Genomic DNA, 21,069 nt, shown 5'->3' with positions numbered 1-21,069 from the left:
CAGATGTCAGTTAAAGTACTGGCAGCTAATTTTAGCCTAGCATTCAAAAATAGGTTGCATGTGATTCATATGACAATGCCTGCGCCAAAATGCGAATAACAACAATAAAGGCAAAGTGGTTGACTAATGTTTTACTTCGCAAATAAATCAAAGCTAAAACGACGACAAAAACAACAAACATAAGAATTCAAAGATATGTTTCGGGCGTTGCTTTTCGTGCAATAAAACATTGTGTTTCCGTCATTTCTTATTGCATACCGATACCATTCTTATGTTTATGTCATACGTACAGTGTCTTGACGTTTGTTGAATACCAACAAGCCATGATGACCAGTCTGATGCTGATATATTTTAGTACCACGAGCACTTTAGTGAGCTTCGCGTAACAATATTTGCATATGTCATTTCTGGTCACCTGACTTCAGATATTAGGAGATCTTGCCGAAGTAAAGCGCCGATCACTCGTAATGGCTCATGCGCCAACGATAGCAAACTCACCAACGCTAGCGCCCTCCCTTGTGAAATTATCGTACCGTCAAACTAACATTAAATATGGGAATCGGTTCCATTACATTTGAACCCACGTACATTTGAATCCATGACAATTGCACCTATGGAATTGTTTTTGTTTTACGGATATTTGAACTCATACTCACCCTAACCCATGGGTTCTAGCACCCGCATATAGATTGAACCCGCGGATATACGCATGGGTTCAAATGTACGTGGGTTCAAATGTACGTTTACCATTGGAGTCAAATGTGGCATATTCAAGCATTGCTTTGAGTGAAAACGTATAAGAGACATTCTAGCATCCGTTGCTGAAATTGTCAAGCCCTCATTGATTTTATGCTGAAGTGCACAGTATCACTCACGGCATGAGTAGCCATTTCCAAACATGCCGTAATCGGTCCATGTTGGGTTGAAAAAGAAGATAAATTAGCTCAATCGGTGAATAAGGAATGTTTCGTGGTGGCACTGGGGAAGTTCTGGGCTTTCCTCAAAATAGGTGTGTGCAACGTTTAATATAGGCGGGCCAAATACAAATAATTAGGTGAACCCGGCCCCCGCGAAAATCGCGACCCAAATTTTCATTAAATCAAAGCCTACAGATACTCGCGAAAAATCAGTATGTCAGTTTCAATTGCCTCAATGGGAACAATTGTACCTGTATATCGACTACAAGTAGACGTTGACGGTGAACATTGGCCCAAAAATATATACGAACAAGTCCGGCAATGCGCCGGAAAAACTAGGAAAACTCGGAAGATTTGTAGACACATGGACAAGACACATCGTATGTAAACCACGGCGTAAAAATCTCTTAGATCATAATTATAAGAGTTTTTTGGCGAGACATAGACGGACTTGATAAAATGTGGTAGATTGTGAGCATGCGTACGATACTTTGGAAATAGTAAAATTTGAAATCTTATTTAGTACCGTGTCTTTATTATTTTCAGGTCAATGTTAACATATTACAGATTGCTCCATTATTAATTCGAAAGTGAAACAGAGCATGAACGTAAAACAGGAAAAACATGTACGGAATCACAGCTTCTAAGTACCTTTTATTGTGCTTAAACTTGTTGTGGTTTCGTGTATGACTGCTCGAAGCGCTTTCAAATTATGTATAAGACGTCTAACTACAAATATTGCAATACGAAGATGTTTGCTTCTATGTGGAGGCGATGTTGACAAAAGACCTAGTCTACTGTAGAATTTAGACACGTGCGCGAATTAAAAAAGGGCTTTCGCAACTGATCGAAACCTAAAGTGTAATTACCCGGCCCAGGAACCGCCTGGCAATTAATACCATACTTGTCGAACGAACACCTAGTTAAGGGCCAACCGTCAAATAAAGCAACTTTGCTTTGTATATTTGTTAACCAAGCGGCAACACTAGTACAAATGAACAAACCAACATAATTTCTCGCAGCCTGGAAAAATCTGTTTTGCGTAAAAGCGGGTCAACTACTCATTCGGATGTAACATGATCAAAAAAACTATGAAAGGAAAAATACATTATTGAAGATCGCAACCTTGTCACTCAATTACATTTACTGATACCGGTACCTGCCGACCATCTTTACCCAGTAATTTTAGCGCCGTTTCGACAATAAATGGTCGAGTTATTTCTGAAAAATACGAAGTTATGCACTTGTACCAAACCTGCCGACTGAAACAAATTTCACTTTCCAACTTTCAAATCCTAGTCACTTGTATGCGCATGTTTAACAGAAATTAGGCGACCCCGGAAAATCTTCACGTGACCCCGTCCGGGTTCGCGACCAACAGTTTGGGAACCAATGCGTTAGACAACTATTGTCTTTATAAATATCCACATACCGGTGTAAGTCAAGATAATATTGTTCGTTTGAAATTGGGAGGGTTAATTCACAAACGGTGATGATGAATGCAATGACGATGTAAAAGATAAAAATCAGAATAAAATAAGTTTGTCCTGAATTTACTCCTTAATAGTTGTCGTTAACATACGAACATACGTCTTCGATGCGAACGCTTAGTTCTGCCAGGTATATAAAAACCAAATTTCGATATCTGCCGTTGTGTGAGAATTGATAATTGTAAAGGAATATATGGGCGAAAATGTAAATTACAAACATTAGGATGGCTAGCGTTCTGGACTCCTGTTAGATATTAAAAATATTCGATATTTAATAAAAATATTTTCTTTGCCAACACCTAGCGTTTTGTAATTTAATGTCGCCGTAAAGCCACTGCAATGTAACTTAATAAAAACTTCATTTAATTTAGTGAATTGCTCTCCATAAAAAGTGCGGTGGAGTGGGGCGATTATTTCACATCTCAAGCACTGAATACGGTCATATTTTAGGTCGTTTTTGAGGCATGAAAATCTTATATGTCAATTTCAGTGTTTAAAAACGACGTTGCAATAAAGCAGCGATGTTCAACACGTCGGTCGCGATCTACCGGTCGACTGCCCCGTCTCGAGTAGTCGATCGCGTCTGATATTGAGTGAATTCAATAACATACCCCAAAATTTGGCATTGAACCAGTTTCATGAAGCGCCTGTTGTGCTGTAAAACAGGACGAATACAGTACTGTACATGGGTAAAATACTATATATACATCCTGCGCAGTATTTGAGTCTGCAGAAACCCGTTAGAGCACATTTTCACCTAACAAATAAAACTTTCGCCGCTGTTATGGTTTATGAATAATAAACTTGCCGAATATAGTAAATCTTGACTGAGAAACGATTCTACAATAGCTTCTTCAGTATGCGAATGTTGTTGTCTCACACCGAGAGTAAGTGTGATAAACTGTATTCGTAAATTGTAACAGTGGGATCGGAACGCCTAATATTTTTCCGATTCTAAGCAATCGAACTTGGAGGAAATTGTAAATTAGATACTCAAGTGCAAGTAGTCATGAAACATTTATAGTTTGAGAATAGTTATTTTTTGCTTTTCAGATAATATGGATATTTGGCCAGATTTTTTGAAGAACTTTCAACACTCGACTACAAAAATGGGGCAGGATGTAGATCTGAATTGTATGATTCGAATAAATCTCAAATAAATGATGAAAATTTACTTCGTGTACAATTACATAATCAAATTAAATAGAACAAAAGTGCGCCCACAGAGTCGAGCTTATTGGCAGCGGTGAATATGTGTGTACAGTTGTTTGCATATTCGTTCGTTTTTGTGAATGGCCTTATATTACATACCAGTCGATCGCTATCTAATTTGAAAACTTTAGTCGATTGCGGCCGAAAGCAAGTTGGCCACCCCTGCAATATAGTAAAAGCAATGATGTTTGTCACCAAATCATACTCGAGCTGTCCATGAAATTCGTAACGTAAAAAGATAGGCCAAGCGGCAAAAATTGAGTATTCAAATACTTTTTAGGGTCGACTGCGAGGATGCATCAGACGTCCACGAGTACATTATTGTAAGAAAATAGTTATCACAGAGAAACCTATAACAATCGTTTGTTCTCGCTGCGAGTTGCGACTATCGCTCCTTGAAAACACAATGATAATTTTGTAGGTGAAACACTAGATGTGTTCAGGTTCAGAAAAAAATATTGAGGGAAGGCGTCCCATCCCTCGCACCCCGGGTGTGTGTATAAAATGTGTATAAAAACACTCCCAAACAACTGACAAATTAAAGATTGGAATTCTTGGTCGCCGGGAAGGTCATCTAGATTTAGAACATATTCTAAAGAGAATAAAATGTTTACGCAAAACGTCCCAGATTTCTAAAACCTTTTTTTTTTGTGGGAGGATGGCGCAATTTGTATGGTTTGTTCTTATCGGTCATAACTGATTTCGTTTTCAACTTTAAAGGGGTGTGTTTACAATCAGAACAAGAGAATTCAGCGTTTCCTTGTTTCACTATTAACGGTAAATTTGTCTTAATATATTAAATACAATGATTCACTTATATCAATATATCTTATGACTTCTTTCGTCGCACAAATGTTCATTTATTGAGAATTTATTTGAGAACAGATAAAACTCAACTCCCAATATGATAGACATAGATAGACCAATATAAATGACAAAAATAAAAATGCTTGTATTTGTGAGGGTATGGTTTCTGTAGATCACCCGAAATTGTATACGGAAAAAGTCAAATATTTCTTGAAGAGGTGAATTGACAGCAATTGCAAAAAAGCACGAACGAACATTTTGTTTTGTGTGAAGAATAAATGGGTATCAGAACACTGAATCCAAAGGATTCGATTCCCAAATTATTCGAAATCAGGGTGATCCGATAAAAGGATTTGTTCCAACTATTTGGCACCATTCGGCAATTTTTGTATTTCGTATACCTAATTTATTGATCAGAAACGCTCATTTGTTTTTCACGATGACATTGCTTTGGTTTTGCTTGCGTCCATTGAGTACACACGGTACGGTAGACATCACAAAATGTAATCTCAGTACACGGTCTCGGCCGGTATTTTTAAAAGAACAAAGCGTTATTATACCTGATGCAAAGACTCGTTATTATTGTACCATTTTAAAGTTTTTCAGCTTTACTATTTAATAAATATAATGATAATTATTGGTGTCATCAGCAAATGATTTTTAGTGGTATACCAGTTCACCTGAAAAAATATATCTACCAAAAACTGGACGTGGAATGATGTCAAATTATTTGTACAAACTGCGATAAATCAGCATAGTATTTTCTGGTCATGCAAGCCCTTTTGACAAATTTTTGAATTATGTTTTACCTGCACAATTGTTTTCACAATTTGTTTCATCCGACGCATCCTCGCACTCGACTCTAAAAAGTATTTGAATAAAAATTATGGTTGGTAATTTATTTTATTTATTGCATTCACATCTTCGCCTTCTACGCGAATCAAATACAAAAAGTCGAATCGACACAAAAGTTATTAATTTTCACATCATATTAGGGAAACTATGTTTAGAGTAACCAAATTATCTTCGAAATAATAGACCGTCTATTCTTCAAGCGGGTCATGGGTCTTAATCCGAAATTTTCAATTTTGATACGCTTGTTATAGTGAAATTGACTTTGGTATAGTGTGTAAAGTAACGTTAGTGAGATGCACTGTGAAAATATTTAAAGTTATTTCAGTGGAAGTCCAGAATGCAGAAATATCTGTAATTTGGCGGCTAAAATTGTCTGAATTATTGCAATCAGTAATTATTACCTCTCATCGCAAATCTGTGATGTTGTGATGTATTTATGCGAATTGTTGCCTGTGCTACATTTCCATTGCGGCGATAGAGGTTGATTTTTATCTGAATAGAAATATCTGATTATCGGGTATAAAAATTTTGTAAGAGCGAGCTTCCCGGAATATCAGAACTCGACTCAAAAATCTATATGAACCGACAAACAATATGCTTGTTGTCTTAATTTCGAGTCGCTGATATGTTGACCGTGATAACGTAAACAATATCGAAAAAGAAAGAACATGTAAAATACCTTGAATATGTCAACAGCATTTGATAGGATATGACAGAAAGTATTTAACATAAAATAAATTGAACGGCTTATGTGCTTACAACTGGTGGAGCCGCTGAATTGTTTGTTCCGGATTACAAAACAAACGACTATTCAACGGCACACTTTAACGAAGTGGTTCTCAACATGTATATTCCGTTTGAACGTTACCAATTTATTCATCATATATACTAATATTAGCAAACCGGCAGCAAAATATTAGAATGAATGGAACAAAATAAATTTTTTGTATTTGCGTAACATGCAGAGATTTTTAGCATTGACTGCCCTGCGTCTAATACGGAAAATTAATAAATACGTGAGAAAGACTAAATTCCTATTTGTGATTTTGCAAAATTTAAAAATTTTACATCTTTACAACCTATGCGACGATGGCATTCTGCAAGACTTTATTGCAGACCGGTGGTTTTTTCTATCAAACCACATAACAGGGACTAATTATGTAACATATGCTTTTCATATATTCTCTAACAATGTTAAATTGCTATTGACTCTGATGTATTACATATTACGTTTATGTCTTCATGCAAAATCTTGTGAAAAAAACTTATATCACGAAGCAAAGTCTTACTTACCCCTGTCTACGTGATTGCATATTTCAGGTGGGGGGCCTCGTTTTCTACATATGCATTCGTCAGATAAATCGGGACAATGAAAAATACCATCGCACAGGTTACCAAACTTTATGATGGTCGGATCATTCAGACAGTGAAAACATTTTTCATTCAACAGTTCTTTTCCTGGAAGCAAGCAATATACATATAAATCCAAATAAAGTATTAAATCTGTAGCAATTTTTTAAATGATGCAAATTTAATGAAATACTTTGTTTGTATATATATTTCGCTAAACCAGTGTGTTGTGTCGTCGAAGCTAAAAATTGGCTCAGATTAAAAGAAAAATTTGTACATATTTTTATACATTCAAGTTGTTGTAGTCACTCGATAGCCAGAATCCTCGTTCGATAAGATAATTAAAGCATCTTATTTATAACAATTAACTTACTTTCTTCGTTACTATTGCACCAGCACTCGTCACGCCCTGCATAAAAAATGTAAAATTTAACAGTGATGAATGTATTGGAAGATAATTTTGCTATTGAGATCTCATTCTATTACCAAAAAAACTTTCAGCTATTTTAAATTTGATGAAACAGTTTGTTAGTAAGGAAATTGTAAATTTTTGGTAATATTATATTTTCAGTTGCAAACACTAAGTTAAATAATGAGAGTATATTGCCTTATTACAAATCACAAGTGATCACGATACTCGCGCCTCTAAAAGACACGAATGTCTATCGATTTTGAAATACGGTTGCCGGGTTTCCGCATTCCCCACGACGTATGCATCTTTAAAATTTATCTTGTCAACGTAGTTTGATATTTCGACAAATTTTTCATTGTGACAAGGATTATCTCCTTTTACAACCTCTAGCAAGGATACTTTGAGTCTTCTGCGTCAAAAATGTGAATCATTTAGCAGGTGATATATCGAAGCATACATTTTTGCCAAAATTCAATCAAGATTCGTTCGAATACTTAACTTTTATCCGCGACCGACGCCATGATACTAATGCACCGATGGTACCATCGGAACTCAAGCAATGAACGACAAAATGTTCAATTGCGTATTAAACCACTTTTCGTGCCACAGTCAGTTTTTTAGTTTTTCATTGGATGTCACAGTGAAAACCATAGAGTTTCTCTCATATTTGTTCTCTCTCTCATTCCATTTTTCTTATTGATGTTAGAAGGGGCAAACCTCGTAATGTCGTCAGTTTTCGGTCACTTGGACACATCAAGCGTAGGTGATTCATTCAATACAAACCAACTCGAAGTTAAATATAACTGCCTAACAGACAAAAGTAGCACCTATTTGTTGCAATACCGCTTGGTAGATCGCGACCTTCTAGTGAGAGGTATGACAAAATTTTATTTTAACCCGACTTGATATGCCATTCTGATACATATTAGATGATTTCAAATCCGGGCAAACAACTACAATCAATTTACCATACATAAATTTCCTTCCTTGCAATAATACAGTAGTAAGGAAAGCAACCCAATTACAACGCAATAGCGAACGGTCAATTATTGCCACTTGCAACAAATATATATTACTAAAAAAGAGAAAACTGTTACCAATTTCCTGACAGTGCGCTCATATGGGCGTTTTTATCCTCAGCTGTGGAATCCCGATATCGAAGGTGTTAAAAAGCCTATTATTAACGAAATTAATTTCGTTTGCATTTTGAAGTTTTTGTGGAGCAATGAATATAGCGTGACTGAAGTATTCGAAAGCGTGACTGAAGTATTCAAAATCGTCATCTGAAGTATTGAATTTGCAAATTCCGTAAAAACAATTGTGAATTTCACTTGAGTACTACAACTATCATGATCATTGTAGATTTGTTTTGTGAAACATAACGCAAAAAAACGTCAAGTTAAATAGTTAAAATTAGCACTTAACCTTCTGCTATACACAGTAGTACTTAAGTTTAAGATAAAATTTTCAAGAATTGCTCATGTAAAATATTATTTCGGGAGTGCTATTTTGCGTCTCCATCTCGCCAACTACAGATGTTTTTCGCTTGTTTGATTCATCGGCTAATGCGATATCTACAATATGCCGCCAATATGCAAATTATTTATCTAAATTATCTTTTTTATCAGAGCTGAAAAAAAAATTAGCCTATGTTGAAACCGAGCTTGACACAGCACATAGCATTCGTAGGTACAAATTATTCACGATTTACGATGCATTTCCAAGTTGGCCATGTTTGATATGTTTATCTCTCATACTTTTTAGTCATTTGATCAGTAAAAGTTGGAATCAGGTGTGATTGCGCCAATCGTTATCAACACATTTTCCTGATTATTTACGGTAATATATACGCTGATCATGAGATGAGTTACCGCAATGGTTTGGTAAGTGAAAGAAGCTAATTTCATTGCAGTGGAATACGGTGGTTCATTGACTACGTCATGCTTTCCCCTACCTTCGTAACAAGAGAGAGAAAAGAGAAAAAAACATCTCTCAACTCTCATCAAACAACTCTCCCATCGATCCACTTTTCATATTATTTAAAGATGTTACGCCTGTGGCATGCACTGGTAAGCGACAAATGACGTAAATATATCATTTTATCATTTTCGAAAAGTACAAACATTTCAGGACGTGGTAAAGGAGGCAAAGTTTGCGTCTTGATTAAGCTTTGTTTTCGCGCGACATGTCTGAAACACGCAGTTATGCCACAAAACGTACCCAACAAAGCACTCTGGGTTGATAGATCTTGCGACATCAGATTTAAATTTCAAAAACAGGTAAAGAGAGAGAGGAGTTATAAAAATTCTTGGACGAAATCGACGTTGAGATCGATGAAATAGAAGGTGTGGTCCAATATCCCAATGGGGCCCTCGAAATTAGCTTCGTAAGTAGATAAAAAGCATTGCAGATGGATAGAAAAATTTGACAAATGAAACAGGAAGGGAAGCATCTCTCCGCCCACAGACTCCTAATTCCAAATAAAATCCCCATATATATTAATTGGATACCGACTCGAATGATTGACAACGCTATTTTGAATTACATATGGTATGACCACGGAAAACCGGACTTAATATCACATCTAAATTCTAAATGACAAAAAAAGGGATCAGAAACAGCAAAAGAAGAATTGTAACAAATAGAGAATACGTTGTAAATAACCCTATTAAGAGCTATATTTTTCTTCGGGGCTGTAAGCTTTTCGTTAAGTATCCCGGGTAGATAGAGAGCTGTAGCTATTGTAACGAAGCTGGGCACATGCGCCTCCAATGTCCAGCAAACTGGGTAGATTCAACAAAAGAATATTAAAGGATGTAGATAAAACAATTCAGACTGAAGACAAAACACATAGGGGAGTCAATCGAAGGTTTCACACATCCTTGATGGAAAAAGAGAAAATACTGAAAAGACCAGCTGGCCGAAATGATGGGAAAAGAGGAAAGCAGTTGAGAAGCAACAATTGGGACAGGGATAGTATAAATGTAATCGGAACACAAAGCTTGGAACAGGAAGAAAAATAGAGTAAAATAATCATAACAAAAAAGTTGGCAAAACTGATAAAAATAATGACCAAGAAGGGTAAAATATTCATACTTAAACATCTCAACTAGAACGGGCTACGCCAAAGAAAATAAATGGACCGAAATAAGACCAAACTGAACCTGACCAAATAAGGGCACAAGAAACACCGGGAGTTGGAGGGGGGGGGGGGAATCGGAGCGCGCCCATTTGTGACAGTCAAAACAATGATGGTGACGGACGCACAATAGGAGACGTGGGACATATTGACCACTGTGAAGTAGTGTTGAGCAAAAACAGGATTTAGGAGTCCGAAAAACAGGACTCCGGCATGGTTTTCAACAAACAGGATCGGATCAGGGGTGGGAATATTCTCGCTTAACCGGAGTCAATCAAGAGTCCCAACCAAACGGAATTCAAATAAAGCAATTGTATTTCGAACTCAGACATTTTAACCTAAATTGAAATTTTCATCCAAAACTATCTAATACACTTATATATGGACAAAAAAATATCAAATTACTATATTCCATATTGGCCCTGGGATATTCGACTTGGCAAATATATATATATATATATTCAAAATATAACGACTGGCTTATAAATTCTCAATAATCCCGGGCCCCAACTAAATCTATAATATACAGTAGCCGATAGATGCACCGTACGTACAGGCTTAACTCAAACGGACTTAATTTGTCTGTACATAATTATTAAAACATACGGTAATCGTGCATTGTCAGGATGAGACCATTAATGAATCCATGTTTACCACCGATGTACAAGCCTGAACCGGTGTTTGGATGCGGTTGTCGGGTTGCAGCGAATAACTCATATGCCTTTATGTGCCATGAATTTGTTGTGTATTACCAAAGAAATGCACCGTACACTGTACACCTGTTCACTGTTATGATGAACACTATAACTGTTCAATGAACAGATGGAACATGCTTTTGGCGAAAAATATTGTTAAATACTTGAATGTAATTGTGGCTACAAAGAATTAGTTCCATGCAGACTTTGCAATGTTTAAATGTGAATGTTGTGAACACCGAAGTCATGGGGTGACCAAGTCATGGATCAGGACGACAAAGTCTGGAATCCAGCCCTAATGCCTTCATACCTAGACTATGCCGACGGAAGTTTCATGGATCATTTGCTCTTCAATAGAGATCTCCATTGTGTATACCAGGGGTGGCCAACCTGCTTTCGACCGCGATCGACTAAAATCTTCAAAATAGATCACGATCGATAACTGATCGATAACAAAGTCCTACATAAAAACGAATGGACACTGAATGTGCAGATAACTGCACACACGCTTACAAAAATTTCACCGCTGTGAATAAGAAGGCTTTGTGGGCACATTAATATTAATTGCCTCAGCAGGTTGTGCATCATTCTGTCTCTGCTCTGTTGTTTCAGCAGGTTGTACGTCATTATGGCTCTGTTGTTGCGAATCTTTTTGCAGGGTTTTTCTTCTCTGTGGAGGCATGTTCCGTCCGGTTACAAGATTGGTAAGCACTGGATAGTCACGCTTTTGTTTTTGACATTATTTTAGCATGTGGCCCGGTGCTTTGTAATACTTACAAACGGCCTCTGTCTGGCATTTGCTGTATACATGGCCGGTGGTTAGACTCTTCCCACATGTTGGGATGTATAATTCTCGTGGCAGAGAACATATACAGATGACGCCATTCACTACCACGTATTCTGGCAGACGATCTTTTTTGGAACCGTCTATTAGGAATGACATGTGCCCGTTGTAAACATGGGTCCATCGATACCAATTCTTCACAGCATTTCTGACCGTTCCACATCCTAGCTGGCTGATCTTCAAGACCAGTTATACGTCAATAGTGCTCTAGCCGTTTGTATCTGCCCACTTGTAGAAGAAAGATAACTTTCTCTGCAACTGGAATTTGGGCTGTCAGTTGCCGCAAAAGTGAGAATCCAGGTCCCTCTGCGACCTCCAAACAGCCCTTTGATCTGATAGCAGAACTCTCTTGTTGACGCGTTGTTTTGGAGAACGGCCCTCATCGTAAGGAAATCCTAATTTCTTCGTCGGTCTTTAGAAAGAGCGTCCGAGGTCGAGATGTTGCAGCGGAAACTTCTTCTGTGGCAGGATTCGACGATGCGGCGGTGTAGTTCATCTTTTTTTTAAACTTAGTTTCCTTTTCGCTATCGAAGGCCTAACCCAGTCAAGGGTTGCTTTAATCAAATAGGGAATAATCTGGGGTAACCAAGCTTCAAGCAAACTAATATTCCCAAACTTCTGTAAAAATTGTTTTAGCATATGGTGAGTTTGGGAAACATAATAATGAATATTTTCAAGGGTTCAGATGTGTGTGTAATGAACATAAAATACATCAGCGCAGCACGTTTTTGATGTTGCTGCTGTAGTGAACACTAAAATATGTCAAAATTTGATTTGCTAATCAGGAGTCATAGTTTTCCTTGTTCGGAGTCGGACTCCGAATTCAAATTTTAATTTTGGATTAGGACGGATTCGTAGTCTGAAACCCGACTCCGCTCATCTCTGCTGTTAAGTTAGTAGCAAACCTTCTTCTAATTTTGCGTAGGGTGCGTTAAATCTTGGTTTAGTGCTCATTGAGGGGTGGTATTACAGCTTTGTACTTATGGACCTTTCCCCGACCTTTGACACTCGCAAAATCCTTCTTATACTTTACCATTGCAAAATTTTCGATGCTTATTTTAGGAGGGGTTTTGCGAGTTGGCGCCTGTAAAATTGAGTACTTGTTTCAAACCAGCTGAATGATTCATAGCATTCAGCAATTTGTTTTTCAAAATTACCGGTAAAGAATTTTAGCCTAGTCTATCACAGCTATTTCTACACTAATTTTTGAATACTGCGATTAAACCGACACTCATAAAAAAACAAAGTGATCATTGAATTATTTGATATATATTTGAATATCCGAAACACAACTGAAAACTAACGAATAGAATTCAAAAACGCCAAAACGAGGTAATGTTTACGACCCTGCCTGAAAATCTGTCTTAGCGGATGCGAAACTACATCACTTTTTGCATCTTGCTGATTGGCCAATGTCACCAAGTAAACAAGGAAGTCGATGCTCGGGGAAAGGTCCATTGAAGAGTGGTGGTGTAAACTGTAAAACATGGGCGAGTCTTAAATTTCACACAAGGCACATTAACCAGTCTAGTTATTAAAGCAATTCGTAGCCGTATAAGTGTTTTACTTCGTTTCAAAATGTGTATTGTATTACGTAACAAACGCTGAACTTCATGATATTATATCTTGTTAATTTAGGAAGTTTTACATGCATTTTGTAGTATATGGCAAATTCTTTAATACATGTAGCAATCAAATCGTAAAAAATTGTTTTGTCTCAATATGTCTCGCTGGCGTTGAATTCAGAAGTCAGTTTATTATATGTCGAACACTATCGTAATATAGTAATTTGGATATGTTAAAGATCAACATAAAGTCTGTGCTATATTAATAGAGCGTAATATTAGTCTTTTAGTTAAGATATGACAAATTCCCAGAATTATGTGCAATCGTGTCATTAATACACGCTAATATTATGAAAATGGTACCAACAAAATTATGCAATTTACAAAGGTCAAAAATGTTAATTTAGGCAACGTTCGAATCCCTCCCTTCAGCACAAGAGGCATCCGATTTGATTATTTATTATAAAATAGGTTTACGTGAAGTTTCTCACATGACTAGAAGCTAAGTTTTTTTTTATTTTAGAATTTAGGGTATTCTCGTAGCAAAAAAGAGTCTTATTCGGAAAAATTACGTATAGCGAAGAAGGCTAATTTAGTCAATTTTCAAATCCCAGCAGAACTCCCTTTGCTCAAGAGACGTCCTATTTGAATATTTAATATTGAAGAACTTTACCTGAAGTTTTTCACACAAATAAAACCTAAGCCTTTTTAATTTTATGATCTAATAAGGTATACTCATAGCAAAAATGGCCTTATTTGGAAACATTACGTAAAGCGAAAAAGTCTAATTCAGCCAATTTTCAAATCCCAGCAGCACATCTTTCCGAACAAAAGGCATATGATTTGATTATTTAATATTAAAGAGGTTTACCTGAAGTTTTTCACACAAATAGAACTCAAGCTTTTTATTATTTTAGAATCTATGGTATTCTAGTAGCAAAAAAGGCCTTATTCGGAAAAGTTACGTACACCGAAAAAAAGCTGATTGAGCCAAATTTCAAATCCCAGCAGCACACCCTTTTGCACGAGAGGAATCCGATTTGATTATTTGATAAAGTCATTATAAAGGACAAAGTCAAGATAAAGTCCAAAATAGACAATTTGACACCCTCCATTAAAAATTTGCAACTATTTTTCTCCAAAATCAAAAATAGACCCAAACTCTCTAAATTCAAAGACGATAAATGCACCGTAAAAACAAATATTAGACAAAAATTGGATATAATTGAAAGTTTTTACTCTTCCCTATACAAAAGCAGGAACACATGCCCAACACAAAAAAGTACTTCATCTCATACATCCAAAAAGTACTGAAAGAACAGCAAAAAGAACAATTGGTGGAAGCGATCTACGCAACAGAAATAAAAGAGTGATATAAGAAATAAAATCTAACAAATCCCCAGGAGTAAGTATTGAATTTTATAAAACTTGTTGCCCTATTATCCAAAAACAATTAGTAAACATCATTACCGAAATGTATGCAGAGCCCAAAGGAACTGAAATTACTAACGGAATTTTTCATTTGAATTATAAAAAAGTAGACAATACTGACATAGTAAATACAGGCTCATAACACTACTTAATTATGATTTAAGTTTGAAGATTCTTAACAAAATTGTATCTAACAGGACAAAATCCATTCTACCAGAAATTACACTTCATCACCAATTCGCGAGACCACCAAACAATATCACCGACCTAAATCTTATTTTGAGAGAAAGTGTTGCAAGAGCCAAACACCAAAGAAAAGGATCAATAATCTCCTTAGACTTTCGAAAAGCTTTTGACTCTATTGATCATGATTTTAGGTTTTTTACCCTACAAAAATACGGCATGCCAAGCAAGATCATCTCTTATATTCAAACTATCTATTGGGAAGGAATAAAAATCAAAAATATTGGTAAATGGACATTTCTCCAAAACTATGACGCTTCTAAGAGGAGACAGAGGAGCTTCCGGTATGTCATTAAACGGACCTCTTGAAGTATGCGCACCGAGATGGCGCACAACCTGAACCCAGGTTGTGTACCAGGTCAGGGTTCAGGTCATGCGACATCTTGGTGCGCATACTTCAGGAGTATCCATTAAACTCATCTAAAACTAAAGGTCTATGTTTTGCGACTGACCAGTACAACCTCCAGATAAACTGGGTAAACTAGTGGGAATCAAGTATATAAACACATCAAGAGGCACAGTATGGCACAACAAAATCAATAAGTGCCAAACCATTCTACATAACATTGGGCACAGACCGTATACATTTGGAGAACGAAAAATAATTAAAAAAACAACTATATTACCCAAAATGCTTTACCTAGCTCAAACCACGCCACTCGAATCAAAGCATAAGAATCAAATTCGACAAATGACTAAAAAAAATTAACTATCTTAACCCTGCCAATAAAAGAAGGAGGTATCGACTTACCAAACCTACCAGTAATTTTAAAAATATCAGAATGGAAAAATTATTTCACAGTATTTACAATAAATCTACGGCGAAATCGACCAAAACAACACTATCTTCTCAAGAACTGACCAACAACTCGACCTATTAAGGAAAGACTACATCGGAGAGAATTTCAACAACGCAAAACCACACATCATAACTCCGCTACTACACTGGAAGAAAACCCTAGACATATTAAAGAAGCATAAAATCGACATAGATGAAATTCGGACAACGCCACTACGAACAATCTACGACAGTATTATCAAAGATAATAAGTCCAAATACGCTGGAATATTAGAAACGACTGTAAGGGAGCACTTGACAGCTGACATATCAAGCCAACAAGAGAAGTTCTGCAATTGAAAATGCGCCCACAATATTCTTCCTACTCGATCCAAGTAACGAATAAGGTATATGTCCAGGACAAATCTATGCCCGTGGTGTGACATCCGGGCGGAAACTGAAGTACATTTATTCAGCAGGTGCAAAATTAATAGAAATCGCAAATTTGATTTGGGCCCAATCAAACAAGGTATCTACACCTCCAGCTACAACTGAAATAATAATCGAGTACAAATTTGAAAATTGTCATAAAACTCCATTTGTCGAAAATGAAGCAATGTATTTGGAATTAAAGAAATCGGGCGGCATTCGACAAAACTACGCCGAATGCAAGAAGGGTTTTCAACACGTTCAAAAAAGAAATAATATGGCGCAACAGATAAGAAAAATCTAAAAAGAATGGTCCGGACATCAACGTACAAAAGGAAATAAAAACCATCGAACAGATGGATGATAGAATGTTGAGAGGTGTCGGCATTACTTAAACAAAGAAGAACAAACAACACGATTTTTCAACCAAGAATCCGTTATGACCCAAACCCCAATTGAAGCTGAACGTTCATAAAGAAATATTACAGACAATCCACATCGAATAGATATGGTATCTCCGATAACTCTCTTACGATAAATCTGAAATGCTGATCTAATAATACCCGATAATTCGAGTTAAAATTCACTGAACTTGTTAATATAGTAAACTATTTTCGACTAGTCTAATTTTGTAGTAATCCTTTATTAGTATAACCGTCGGATTGAATCTTACCAAAAAACAGCGGAACGTTTCTATCTTATCCTTTCCGTAGTACATTTGTAAACGCAATATTACTAGATCGAACTGAACAACGCTATATCAAATATTAAAACCCTACCCAGTGTTATCGTCCTTCAAATTTATCGTGTTCTTTACAAACTTAACCTTAGAGCTAAAAATCCATTTATGTTGAGCCAGGTGATCTGGATAACTTTCATAATTGAATTTGAACTGATTTATCAACTGCAATCATAATTTTGTTTACCTTTAATACTTATGTGTTCCTGCTTACATCTATATTTATTTATGCCATACATACATATGTATGACAACCTTGATTGACCTAGTCCCCAGCTCATATACTTAGCACCACAACTTAGGAAGAGCTGAAGTTACAAAAACAATTAGAATTCCCAATAAAGCTAAGTAACCCATATACAGCCCCCATCTATTGAAAACCTGACGAACAAAATTACATTTATTTTTGAAAGTCACCACAAATAGTAGAATAGAATCATTCCGATAGTATATAACCCAATATGTCACACGTCACTGCCAGATTAATCGGAAGTATGCTGAAGTGTCATGAAATCAGCTAGTACTTTCCCAATTAACAAATCACATGCATCGGGTATTATTTTCCCAGTACGAGAATCATAGTGAACTTGGCAATGCCCAGAGAACTGTCACTTGAATAATTTGCTTTAATTCTAAAAGTCCATTGTAAGGATTTGTATATAAGTCAACTACGCCTTAAAGGCCTCCATCCGGATTAACCCCTGCTAAAGGGACGTGCAGCGTTCCTTTCATTACCCACAGACTGTAAGTATAAATTACGCCACTTGGGTGCTAAAAATTAAACCTGTCCAAGAACCTCACTCTAACCCAGGGGTTGGCAACCTTTTGTCGCTCGCGGGCCAAAATTTAATGGTTGCAAGCCATTGGCGGGTTGCACATATTTTTAGAAAGTTTAAAACCGAACGGATGACACTTTTCATAGTACCAAACAAGCAGTGATACATTTCTCGAATAGAATATATATTTATTTCCTCATTGCACTGCATCTCAAAAAATTCCATTTTGAATATTTTCGGCGCCATATGGCATCAACTTTTCTGCGTTTTGTTGCCATTTGTCTAATTATAAATAATTTATAGGCTCATTAAAAGAATAAATGTGAATTATATAATTATTAGGTTTTAATTTATTTTAGTCTACACGTGTCTAACAATAAATTCTGTTACGTAAAGAATATAGTTGCCAAAAGAGCTGTTTTGTTACTATAATTCAGTGACGCAGGCCGTAGGTTGCCGACCCCTGCTCTAACCCTCAGCTAAAAAATAAAAAAACTGAACTAAAAAACACAAAGCTGCATCTAAATAGAATTCTGCCAAAACCACCTGCATGTGAACTTATTAACTCGGTACAGAACACGTACATCTAGTCTTATCCAATCTAAACGCAAATATACACTATCCGCAAGTAATAACCCTGACTCGGTACAAGAGACGTAGGTCTAGCCTCATCTGCTATAAACCCAAATATACACCACTGAAACGCTAATTGCAAGTACTAAACCTGGATTGGAAAACTTCTTACCAAAAAACCGTCTCTCTCTCACACTCGTATAATATTGTTAAAAGACTTGCATCTTGGCTCAATTTCGTCTGAAATACTTACAGCCAGCATATAAGCACGAGGGCATTTTCGAAACGGTTAACGCGAGTTCTACCCCTGGCCTACGCAAACCGGCAACATTCCTATATATTATTATTATTATTATTATTATTTATGAATCACCACTCTACTGTAGAGTAGATGATATTTAATGATTTCCACTCTTCATCATTTTTTGTGTATATACTTATTTTCCTTTCTGAACAAATAAAAATAAATGCACGACAAATGACATAAATATACGTTCATCCCTTTTGTCCATAAACCGTTGTAATTGAAAACATATATTTCGCAATAAAGAAGTTATACCAAAGTTAGAAACACATACGCCTATACCCCAAAAGATGATTCTGTATAATTTTCCAAATTATACCAAATATAACAAATGAAGCTGCATAACCTGAATCGAATAAAAAATAGTAGACGAGACTAAAAATAAATTCACACATCTCTTTGAAATTTTTTATACAAAATAACGCGAGACATTACCGACCACCTGATGAATAATGGTTCAGAAGTTACAAGGATTCGAAATAACAAATATTACGACTTTTCAACACGCCGAATCGATGCGACACCGTGGGAGTTGATGGAGAGCGAGTAGCGTCGTCTGGGAACGGCGAATGCAAAGAGTTAGCAAAAAAATGCTGTTATGTCATGAAGTGAAAGTCAAAATAAATAAATTCACGTTAGTGTTGTTTATTCCCAAATTAGTCACCTTTAATATCATTTTTGAATGGAACAAGAAAGCAATGCTCAAATATAGGCAATCGTCGATTCCGCCACGGGAAGGCTCTCGAGAACGAAGTTTGCAACATTGGCGCGCATGCTGTGAGGAGTGGTTGAGTAATACAATATGAAAAGGTTCGAAATAATTTCATGCAAATATATAATCGACGTATATAAAAATACATACCATCAATACAATGAGATCTTCCGTCACAAATATATTTAGATGGCAGTAAACATTTTTTATTAGTATTTACTTGATCAATCGCGTCACATTCGATGCCTCCGTTTTCGTTTTGATCTTTGTAAACAAATTCATCACTGCCATCTCTGTGATAAAAAAAAATAAAAGGTATATTCAAATGATAAGAATTTTGATTGAAACATTATAGATAGAGTTATTTTATGGCGCCATGTCTGGCTATTTATCAATGTTCAGAAATGTCGAGTGAACCCAATCGCTACAGCACCACTCCAACACAAAGTAAAATTTCAGCCTTAATATAGTTTTCATTTTCCAATCATTTCTTCCTCTATCCCTTGTTTATGGAAGGAAAAATATTTTAAGCATATTATAAAAATGGATTTCATAACGGTTTGTCCCTTGACAAAAGTCTTGCCAACATGCTTGGATTACACGCACATACTTTTCAATATTGCCACACTGATAGGGGGAGAACAACCAATTAAATCACAAGATGCACCAACAAAAACAAAAACAAGTAATTATTCGACAAAAAGAAACATGTGCTCAAGACATTTGAGTCTTCTTTGATTTGTCATAGACTTGAACATACCAACCACGATACATTACCATTGTCATTAATTAACGAGGAAGATGGACAAAATGTTTTTTTGGTATTGTGCATAATTACTTTTCCAGAATGTTTCAAATTCTACAAGATCTATTTGAAAAAAAAAAATTCAGGCGCAGTCTCTTTGTTTCACTGTCTCGCATAGTTATATACATGCTATGATTTAGAAACGTAAAGTTGAATCCATGCTTTTTATCTACATTTCCTCAGTAAACAAAAATTCTTATAAAAAATTAGGACATGGCCATGACATGTGCAATTAAAATATTATTTTTGGATCTACCTAGTATTTCTGGTATAGGTAACCGGTCGATCGCCACGTCTTAAGTGGTCTTAATTAATTAATCGCGTCGCCACTACTGAGAATTCGGAGACATACCTCAAAATAATGCCTTGAACAAGTTTCATGCAGCACATGTTGTGTGCTTTCCAGAAATAATACCGTACTCTGTACGTGCAAAATACGATACACTGGATACAGTATACACATATAGTATTTATCCATGGGCAAGGCTGATAGAACATATTATTCCGTAACAAAGGCAAGTTTCGCCGCAGCCAATTTTAAGAAATGAACGTATACAATATCGTGTGCCTTGAATGAAAAACGATCGTAAAATAACTTTGCAGTAAGTATTCTGCTAAAGTATTTGTATCAATCGCAGTGGCATCAGAATCCCTAATTCTTTCAAATTTTAAACAAGCAGAGAAAGGGACTTGGAGGAAATTGTAAATTAGGAAGTTTGGACAGAAATGTAACATTTATGGTTTAGAAATATTTTTTTGCTTTTTAGATAATACGTGGATCCTTGGCAAGATTTTTTGAGGAATTTTCAACACTTACGACTACAAATTAGGCAAGTCTGAATTCTGACTTGTATGAATTGAATAAATGTTAAATAAATGATTAAGCACTCACTCCGCATACAATTACAAAATCAACTTAACAAACTAACTGGGAAGTAAAAAAATACGAAATTTTATGGAGCTTTCATAAAGAATACGCACAAAGAACCAAGT

The 21,069-nt window shown here is 36.1% G+C and overlaps 3 protein-coding genes across 7 annotated transcripts in view; 1 reads left to right on the top strand and 2 right to left on the bottom strand.

Annotated features, from left to right (window-relative positions):
- LOC120332025 (uncharacterized) overlaps window positions 1-11,559 on the bottom strand; it is a 30,865-nt gene extending 19,306 nt beyond the window's left edge. Inside the window, exons 1-5 of the mRNA XM_078113740.1 lie at window positions 11,446-11,559; window positions 7,005-7,110; window positions 6,575-6,739; window positions 5,683-5,773; window positions 5,236-5,288 (exon numbers count right to left, since the gene is read on the bottom strand). Coding sequence (XP_077969866.1) covers window positions 5,236-5,288; window positions 5,683-5,773; window positions 6,575-6,739; window positions 7,005-7,110; window positions 11,446-11,559 — 529 coding nt within the window. The remainder of the gene's footprint in view (window positions 1-5,235; window positions 5,289-5,682; window positions 5,774-6,574; window positions 6,740-7,004; window positions 7,111-11,445) is intronic.
- Window positions 1-21,069, bottom strand: part of LOC120330887 (uncharacterized) — a 394,767-nt gene that overhangs the window by 107,678 nt on the left and 266,020 nt on the right. The gene's annotated exons all lie outside the window — the stretch shown is intronic.
- Window positions 1-21,069, top strand: part of LOC120330257 (uncharacterized) — a 292,402-nt gene that overhangs the window by 45,336 nt on the left and 225,997 nt on the right. The gene's annotated exons all lie outside the window — the stretch shown is intronic.

This window comes from Styela clava, chromosome 6 (assembly GCF_964204865.1).
Source record: "Styela clava chromosome 6, kaStyClav1.hap1.2, whole genome shotgun sequence".
In the NCBI taxonomy this organism is placed as follows: Eukaryota; Metazoa; Chordata; class Ascidiacea; order Stolidobranchia; family Styelidae; genus Styela; species Styela clava.
This window is presented reverse-complemented; position numbering and strand designations above follow the sequence as displayed.